Source organism: Halyomorpha halys, unplaced genomic scaffold (genome assembly GCF_000696795.3).
Source record: "Halyomorpha halys isolate HHAL.00 unplaced genomic scaffold, Hhal_1.1 Scaffold1220.1, whole genome shotgun sequence".
NCBI classification, from domain to species: Eukaryota; Metazoa; Arthropoda; class Insecta; order Hemiptera; family Pentatomidae; genus Halyomorpha; species Halyomorpha halys.
In genome coordinates this window covers 343,162-353,021 of record NW_027105702.1, presented here as the reverse complement: position 1 = coordinate 353,021, position 9,860 = coordinate 343,162, and the positions used below count along the sequence as shown (strand labels likewise).

At 29.9% G+C, this 9,860-nt stretch overlaps 1 protein-coding gene across 1 annotated transcript in view; it reads left to right on the top strand.

The window, feature by feature from the left end:
- LOC106688861 (odorant receptor 10) overlaps positions 1-9,219 on the top strand; it is an 11,609-nt gene extending 2,390 nt beyond the window's left edge. Inside the window, exons 2-7 of the mRNA XM_067053016.1 lie at positions 440-611; positions 2,791-3,359; positions 5,537-5,636; positions 5,719-5,826; positions 8,865-9,026; positions 9,107-9,219. Coding sequence (XP_066909117.1) covers positions 440-611; positions 2,791-3,359; positions 5,537-5,636; positions 5,719-5,826; positions 8,865-9,026; positions 9,107-9,169 — 1,174 coding nt within the window. The 3' untranslated portion in view covers positions 9,170-9,219. The remainder of the gene's footprint in view (positions 1-439; positions 612-2,790; positions 3,360-5,536; positions 5,637-5,718; positions 5,827-8,864; positions 9,027-9,106) is intronic.
- Positions 9,220-9,860: the final 641 nt, after the last annotated feature.

Below are 9,860 nucleotides of genomic sequence, written 5' to 3'. Positions count from 1 at the left end.
TACATAAAAAACCAACATGGTTGTCCACAATTATATTCAATTAAAACTCACAATATCAATCTACATACATGCATATAAAAAAATGAATACATAATAGTAATAATTATAAAAAGATATAAATATTAAGAAAAAATGTTAATAATATTAAAAGTAATAAATATATACACATAATATAAAAGTAATGATAAATATAGATGTAATAAATGTGCACATAATATAAAAGTAATAATAGATATAGAAGTAATAAATATACACATAATATACAAGTAATAATAGATATAGAAGTAATAAATATACTGTGCAATAGATGCAGACCCTACCCTGGGAAACCACCATCCTTATCTGTTATCATGCATCTTTATATTATGTTTGTTTACATTACTTTTATTATTAAGTAACATATAAAATACTGTTACAATAATAGTAATATTGATTGCAGACCCGTGCTGGGCTGGCTACTCAAGTGCGGCCTGTCAACTCCTTGGGCCGAGAAGCCTTCCCTCTGTCGGAGACTGCTCTTGCTCTGTTACAACGCTGTTCTTGTCATCATGGTCTGCTACATGCTCTTCTTGCACTTGTACTCACTAACGCAGATTTCTTCCCCATTTCCAGTAAGTCATAATAAATTACTTATATCTGTACCTCGAAGTTAAAAAGACACGTATCTATAATTTGTTAATTCAGAACCGTAACACTTCTTCTTTATCCATCAGTTTAGATACTACCTCTAGACCAATTTTAAATGAAGTTGACCATAATAATAATAATCATAGAGAATCATCTGTCCAAAGTTCTCTCCTCTTAAGTAGTAGAAATGTGATAAAGATGGTACAGAACTCGTTTTACTTTACCTAAAAATTTAGATACATAAATATGTTCTAAAACAATTAAGAGTGGAGTTTCAGGCTTTTAAAAAATACTAGGTTTACCGATGTATGCGGGCTACTTTGTCCCAATTTTTGGAAGTTTTTAAATCACATCTAAACAAATCTATGTATCTGAAGCTATAGTATTCTATTTTTAGGCTTCGATAAACATTATTTCTAAAGTCTTTAATTTGTTTGAGCGGATATTACTTTTATGGATGCTTTCTTGTGGAGTCGGTATTACTATTTTCTTAGAATAACTCTGACCTATTGTGATTTCATTTGTTTAAAGAATTTTATAACTATCTTGGGCTAAACAAAGAAATTCATAAGTGTTTTCAATTTTTCTTTTATGCTACCTCTTTGAATTAGATCAAATTGAATATTAATTTGGCTTTAATCAGGACCGATTACAGTTTTAATTCTTCCGTGCTCTTACCATAAATGCCATTTAACTGTGATGAAATGAGGATTTAAAAAAATAAAATAAAAACTATCTCATTATGTTGATGACAGAATATTGATTTTTAATTAACCAAGGGTAGTTTATTTTTTTACCAATTTCCTGTTTCATCATCTGATCCATATCCTTGTTAATATTTATTTTTCAAATCGATCTCTTTTTGTTTTCCTTTTTTTTTTTTCCATTTCTCAGTAACTTCCATCCAATCTTTCTAATTCTTTTTGCTTTCTTGATATTGAAGAATACATAATATAATTCTTTTACCACCAAGAACTGTCGGTTTTAACTTGTTCTTTAATTGGAACTTGACAACCTCCTGCCTAGGATTGTTTTCATTTTTCTGGATTCCATTTGCAATAATAAGCTATTTTCCATAATCCATAACAGAATTCATGTAATAGAAAAATAACCATTAAATTAGTTCGGGATACTCATAGTAAAAAAAACTTCTACAAAACAAATTAAGTCTTGCTTATGATATGAGGTTAACAGAACCTTTAATAATTATCAAGTTTTTAGTAAATTATCAACGTAAAACGCAGTCTTACCAAAGCTTTTTTTCCGGCCAAGACTCCCATTAGAGTCTTATACTGCCTAATCACGGTTGAGGGTCAAAGTTTTCCATTTTGTGGGACCGCCACTCAATGAAAAAAGTCAACGCCCCAGGCCGGATTCGAACCGGCACTGCCAATAGACATCAAAATGGTAAGACTGTGTCTTAACCACGGGGCTACGGCCCAAAACCATATTAAATTGTGTGATTTAAAAACTTTTAAGAGATACATACGAGTTTAAAATGTTGAGAAATCTCTTTTCTGCACAAAGTAAATAAAAGATGTAGTGTTGCTGCATGTGGTTGACGAGTGAACTGTTTTTGTAAATTATTACTTGCTTACCGTATGTATTATGTAGCCTACCGCCGAATGTTGGTAAAGTGGTTCTCGCAGATAAATAGAAATGTTTTCCAACTTTCAGTATAAGAAGGACAGGACCACCCTAGCCCACGTTTACGATTTCTTTATTAGGACAGAAACATCAAATCAAACTAATACCAGCCCATAGAGGGCTCTGCCAACATTTCCTTATAGAATGGTAAACCTTGAGGTTTTGAAAATAAATAATAATAAAAACGTATATAGTAAAACTTGAAAATAATGAAAAATGTTTAAATTGTATTAAATACTGACTTTTACTAGTAACGTAACTAGTAGTAAAAGAACAAACATAATATAAGATTAACATAAACAAAACATTCTATTGGTTGAAAGTAAGTCATAGTATTAATAAGTAAATAAATTGGCAGATAAGAATATTAATTCAATAAAAAAAATAAATAAGATTAACCGCTATTGAAAATTTAAATGTAACTCAGCATAGTTCTTGAACTGGTAATAATGTGAAAACCTTTATGCCTGACGAGAATGCTACATGCTAAAGTTTTATTTTTCTTCTTTTATCCAGGACTTGTTTCACTTCGGAATCAGCGGAACACTATACGGATGCAGCCTATCCATCACAGTGTACCTAGCACTGTGCAGGGAAAGGATGAAGACGATCACTGACGGCTTGGACTCCATCGCAGAGACCATCTTTCGGAATGAACTCGGAGGTGCAGACTTCTTGGAGCAGCTCTACAAGAAGAACGCTAAAGTGATGACCGTTCTAACTAACAACTCCCTCTTCATCAGCTTCATAACTCCGGTAACGTTCTGCTGGTCGGTGCCCTTCATTAGCTGGCTCGCAGGCAAATACAGGTCCAGGTTGCCCATCCCCATCGAAAGCCCTTACAATTACAGAGTACCCGTCATCTATGAACTCATGGTAGTCTTGATGTCTTCCTGCCTAATTATAGCCTCGTCAAAGAAGGCAGTAGCAGATTGCCTATTCATGTCGGTATTTAACGCACAGATAACAATACTCAAGTACCTCTATGTAACGAAACGATATCTGCAAGTGGGATACGACAACGACATCATGGTCGACCGTAAGAAGCTAGTGCTATGGATTAAGCTTCACCAAAAAATAAACGAGTAAGTACTTTAAACTTCAAAATTTGCCACTAAAAACACATTTCCAAAACCAAAAATATTGATTTTTCTTAGTTCACTATTATTTGACTTCAGATTCATAAAAAAGATAGAAATCAAAATTTTTAGTTGAATAAAAAGAAAAAAAAAATCAACTGCAGAAAATAAAAAACCAATTTGAGACTACTTTTACCAGAAAAAAATAGTAAATTTTTACTTTAGAAATTGACAATCTAACGTTTAAAAGAGTATTTCATTTATTATCTAATATATACCTGATTTTCTATAAAAAATCAATAAGAACACGATTTTATAGTTCATTTGGGTTTATGCATGACGATATCGCACTAAATTTCCAGTCCACTTTTGGAGAGAGCAGAATAATCATATCGTAAAGAGAAGTAAAAAGATGATACTAGAGCAGCAAATCGGTTTAATTTTCGGAAAGATGAAAAGGTTTCACAGTGTTTTCTTGGTTTAATTTCATCAATAAAAATTTCAATAACTTAAGCTTGGAACGAGGCGGGTTTCATGATAATCGAATGCTAACAGAACAGTTGTGTGAACTAGACTGGAAAATTAGTAGGTGGGGGCCCTGAAGTCAAGATAAACGACGAAATAAAGAGCGTACGAGGGAGTGCATAAACAATCCTAATCCAGCTCAGGTATATAAGAACCAATTCTACAGTTAAATCGTTACGTTTCCTAAGACATGCCCTGTGGTTTTCCACGACCCAATAAAAAATGTATGCTCCTATATTTCATTCCAGGACTAAACCAGGATATAAAAATAGTCCTGTATTTCATAAAGGACATAATTTTTAGATCTTTAGTTTCTATATATGTTCAGGACTCACCCCATGGTATCGTCCAATTGTTATCGATTGCATTGTTCCAGCCTACAAGTTTTAAGAAATAATATAAACTGTACATCAATAAAAATAAGAAATTCAGTTTTCCTCACTTTTTATGTCAGTTTTTCTCTCTTTTTGAAAAAACAAAACCTTCAACATCCAATTAACTAAATCTCCAATATAACTTAGAAATGAACAGCCCATGGGCAAGCAGGAAATATTCCAGGTTAAAGGCTTTGAAAATTTAAGCCATTGCTACATGAATACCAAAAAATTTAGACAAAAAGCTAACATAAAGATATTGCTATTGACCAATCACTATCCTGGAAACCTCATACCATCAAAACTTCTCAACAATGAATAACTATACTTAACTATTCCATTGCTCCTAATATCTACTCACACAACCTACTTGGTAAGCTCCTGGCACCCTCACTCATCCCCTCTACTTTGACTAAGTATGTTTGGTTTATGAAGGCCTTTATTTTATAGGAGAACAAATTGAAGCGAATGATGAATTCCTTTTTAAGATATGTCCCCTGTACCTCGAGGGTTTTGCACATTCTCTCACCTCTATGGAGAATTACAGTGGTTCTTCCCCTTTAATCATAGACAATATATTCTTGGACCTTACCTAAACTAAACTATCAGTTCCTAACATCCTTCCTACATCTACAGTTTTCTCGAAATCAAATCCTTAATCCATTTATAAGAAACAAAATGCAAAGGTTAATCTAAAAGGCTTTCTGATCTCTATGTCCCTTTCCACAGAACAAAATTATTTGAACATTTCTTTTAGCCTGTTCTACTGCCTACTTGAATTTCCTTCCCTTCTAATAACCACCATGCTTATAGGATGAAAGTATTATTGAATTAAAATCTTTTAAACTTGCAGAACATAAAAAATTAAAGAGATCTTTTTGTTAAATTTCAGAGGTTTTCAAGTGTTTAACAAGGACCTAATATTTTTATGACTAAGAAATTTGGAAACAAAAAAATTTAGAGCACCTGCATTGACATGATCCTTTTCCAGGCAGTATAAAAACATGAAAAATTACAATCATTATTTTATGTTATTTATTTAAATACATCCCAAGCGCAGAATCAACATAATTAAAGGTTTTCCAAAATAAGGAACATCACAAGAAATATTTTTTAATACCTGATCAATATTAGAAATCAGTAGTTTGACCATAAAACTGTATTACTATTATTGTAGCAGGATAAAACTATATTTTAAAGTTAAAAATGATAAATATATTGTGTTTATTCATCTATTATACAATAACTATTAAAAATTATAACTAACAAGTTTTTTGGTTGTAGGAATATAAGACAACTCATCGAAACATTTTCTCCCCTTCTAATAATATATAGTGTGGGTGTAATTACTATTGTGGTCAGCGGAGCATCTGTTCTAGTCATGGTATAACCTTTTAAGTACCTAGAAATAAACAAAATTTTTTATTTATTTTTTCACTAAATCTCAAAGTAAACATTATTTTCAGAACGATAACAACAATCTCATACAGCCTATAAGTATTGGGACTTTTATTGCGATAACAGTCCTTTATTATTATCTACTGTCCAACACTGCTGAGGAGCTGAGTACAGAGGTAAATATTATATGCAGACATTAGCCGCATTTCAGCCAAACTCTGCAGCTTCATACCTATATCTAGTCATCCACCACCCATAATAATCGAACGGGACAAAAATTACAAGAAAAAAATAAAAGAAAAAAATTAAAATGTAACTTAATAAACGTTCTACTACTACTTTTAAGAATTAATTGATTCCGTATGCTAATTCAATTAATTCAGATATGGATTTCATTGCAGTAAATAATTGCTGTTAAAATAAATAAATCAAGTTTTATTTATCGTCATGCACAGTGTAGAAAGTCATGTAAGAAAATTTACAAGGGTTTGAAGTAAAGTACAATTACCTGATGTTAATACATAACCAGACCCACACACAAAGTTAAGGCTTTGGAATTCATCACAAATATTCTTGTAAAATAAGCTATTTCTTCAAATTAAGACTAAACAACATAAAACACACAGGTGTAAAATTCTTCATGTATTTTCTGTAAATTAAATTTATTAGTGATAATAATATTTAAAAATAGATAAGAAATTCATCTTATATATGTTTGAAAAAAAAAGAAACAAAGCATAGATGTAGGAATGAATTTAATTAATAATGTTGAGATACTTTTTTAATAAATTATTTTAAAGAAATATAAATGGTCTATTTCTCATATGTAAGTACCAATGTGACTATTACAGCAATACTAATGGTAAATGTCTGATCTAGATGCGCGTTTTAAGTGATGCCAAAAAGTGATATATAATAGGACGCTTTAAGATGCAAAAGATAAATTTCTCGTTAGATTTTATTTTTTTAAGTTTTTTCTATACTACTTTTTCTACACCAACATTTAGCCATTGATCACCCATAATAATCTAGCAGAACAAAAATTTTAGTAACTTAGTAAACATTCTTCTATTATTTTTAAATATTGAATTGATTCCATATACTAATTCAATTTATTCAAATATGAATGTTATTGCAGAAGGTAAGAGCTTTACATTATTTCCTTCAACATAAAGAAAATTTTGTTAGGTTTATAATAAAAAAGTGAAAAGGAAACACATTTGAGGTGTAATTTCAAAATCCTGTTACATATGAGGTAGCACAATATTTCATTTCAATGTGTAATTTTCTTTAAAACAATGATTTGCCTGTAAAGTACCAAACTGATTTATGACTTGTGTTTTTGAATCAAGCTGAAACTATTTTTAAGTTTGTCTGATAGTGAATTAGTGAGCCAAAATTTTGTTGTTTAAAAGAAAAATTTACATTAGATAAAATATTATGCAGCCTTTTTATCATACGGGTTTTTGATAAAAATATGGTTTGATCTCTATCCTAATGTAAAATGTAAACTTGGATTGAAATTATGGAAATATGGATTTTTCATAAAAATATGGTTTGAATATCAACCCTAATGTCGAATGTAACCTTAGATTGGAAATAATAATAATATAATGGAAATAATAAAATAATATAAAATAATAATAATAATAATCTTGAGGGTTTTTGAAAGTATACCTCAAATGTGTTTCTTTCTAACTTTTAAGAGGAGAACATATATTTTTTTGCCAAAATATGAAAAAAGGTCTTTACATTGATATTAATAATGTAAAGCTCTAGCATTCTGCAATGAAATGCATATTTGAATAAACTTAATATGCTTATGGAATCAGTTCAATATTTAAAAATAATAGAAGAACGTTTATGAAGTTTATAATTTTTTTTTTCTGCTAGACTATTATGGGTGGAGGATGGCTAGATGTTGGTGAAGAAAAAACTTCAAAAACCTTATGAGAAAGGGATTTATCTTTTGCATCTCAAAGCGTCAAATTATATATCACTTTTTGGCATCCCTTAAAACATTTATGTGTACCTAGATCAAACATTTACCATTAGTATTGCTCTAGTAGTCGCATTGGTACTTTCATTTGTGAAGTAGACCATTGACATTTTTTTTATAGTTTATTAAAAAAAGGATTTCAACATTAGTAAATTAATTCATCCCAACATCTATAGTTTTTTTTTTTCAAACATGCATAAGTTGTATTTCTCATCTATTTTATAAATATTATAATCACTAATAAATTTCATTAAAGAACAATTTTTTATTTTTATATCACTCATTTAAAAAATTACATCCAGTATGGTCCGACCAGATGACATCTATCTGTAAGTACCAAAAAAACATAAAAATGATAGACATAAGTAAAATGTAAATATTATAGTTTCGACTACTAGGGCATTGTGGAGGCTATACAATTTTTAAGATAGATAAGAATAATATGAATTGATCTCGAGTGATACAACTAATAATTTAATTAACAACTATGAAAATGAAAATAAAGTAAAAAATAAAATAATAATTATTTTTAAAAAATTAAATAAAAAGTAATAATAATACATGAAGAGTTTTAAGTCAGATTGTTTTATGTTGCTTAGTCTTAATTTTGAGAAGTAGCTTACTTTACAAGAATTTTTGTGATAAATTTCAAAGCTCTAATTTTATGTGGAAAACTAATTGAATATTGACATCAGGTCATTGTAAAGTACAATTCCCTAATTTTTACTTTGATTTTATTTTAAATACCTGTCCTTCCTGCCTTTCTGCAGTGTCAAACGCAATAAATAAAAATTTCAAGGTTAATAAAATATTTAATAATAGTCTAAAAGTTGGCCAACCACTGAGTGAATGAGTTACGTAAGTTTTGCTTTTTCTTTTAACAGTTTAGCCCTTTTATATTGTATTTCTGACTTGAAATTGTAGAGAACCTCACTTATGCCACTCTGATTTTACCCTCAAAGCATGGCCATCTAGATAGTTTTTAGAGTTAATCAATAACTAACATGAGCTCTATCTGGCTGAACATAAGTTATGGTTACGAAGTAGATGGTGAGGGCTGCAGTCAGAAAGGAAGAAAAATATAGTAATCAACTATTTATTTATAATAGTTGATTATAACTTTTTTTTTTACCCTGGCCTCACCATTGGCTGCATATTAACTGATGGTCAATCGTCTATATATGTATTTATATAATTCATTGTTGTTTATATTAGGCACAGAAATTAGCTTTCATGGCTTACAATCTTCCATGGTACCAAATGAAAAAAGCAGATGCAGACATAGTGCGAATGGTGATACTTAAAACCAACAGACCTATTCATGTCACTGCTTACTGTGCACCTGTATTCTTGTTGAACAGAGAGACCTTCAATGCCGTAAGATACATACATACGTGATGTTTGTTATATTAAATGCAATCATAGTATACCTATAGTAGGACATATTCATGTTTCAGTTCATGGTGACAACAATATCAGCATTCTTGACTCTGAGTCAGATAAAGGATCGTTTTGACTGAAGAGGCATTAAACCATACAACAAATCTAACCAAAAAAACCAACCAAATAACACACGAGTCCAAAATGATGTGTTTATGGTATTATTTTGTATAATAAAAGTTGATAACAGATTATTGATTTTTTTGTGATACACACTATTTGGGATTAAAGTAATTAAAAGGTTATAAAAAAGAATTAGTAATGTTATAATGATTTTATTTCTTTTCATAAACCTATTAGTGAGTATGGACATTTTATTACAAATTGTATTTCGGGGCAGGCACAACGTCGATAAAAGCTGAATTCTGTAATCGAATATATGATTCTTGCTTTGAGAAATGTTTAGACCAATTCAAACCAAAGATTTATTTTGAACATATATGAGATATGGGTAAGGTTCTTCAATTACAAAGAAGGCTGTGGTTAAAAAAAGAGTGTTTTCATATGAAAAAATAATACATTCATAAAAAAGTAACACAAAAATATATATGTGACAGTTCACAATATGTACCAAACATAAATTGATAATTTTATTTTAGCTCCAAGCAAATGAACCTAAAAATAAATGCCAACATTCAAAGTAAAACAGATAATTTTTATTTTATTTTTTACCTGGTATTAAATAAAGCAGAATTGAATTTATTTGAACTTAATCAAAAAGAGAAAATGTATCGCCAATTTGAAAAGTTAAACAAAATAATAGTTAACTTC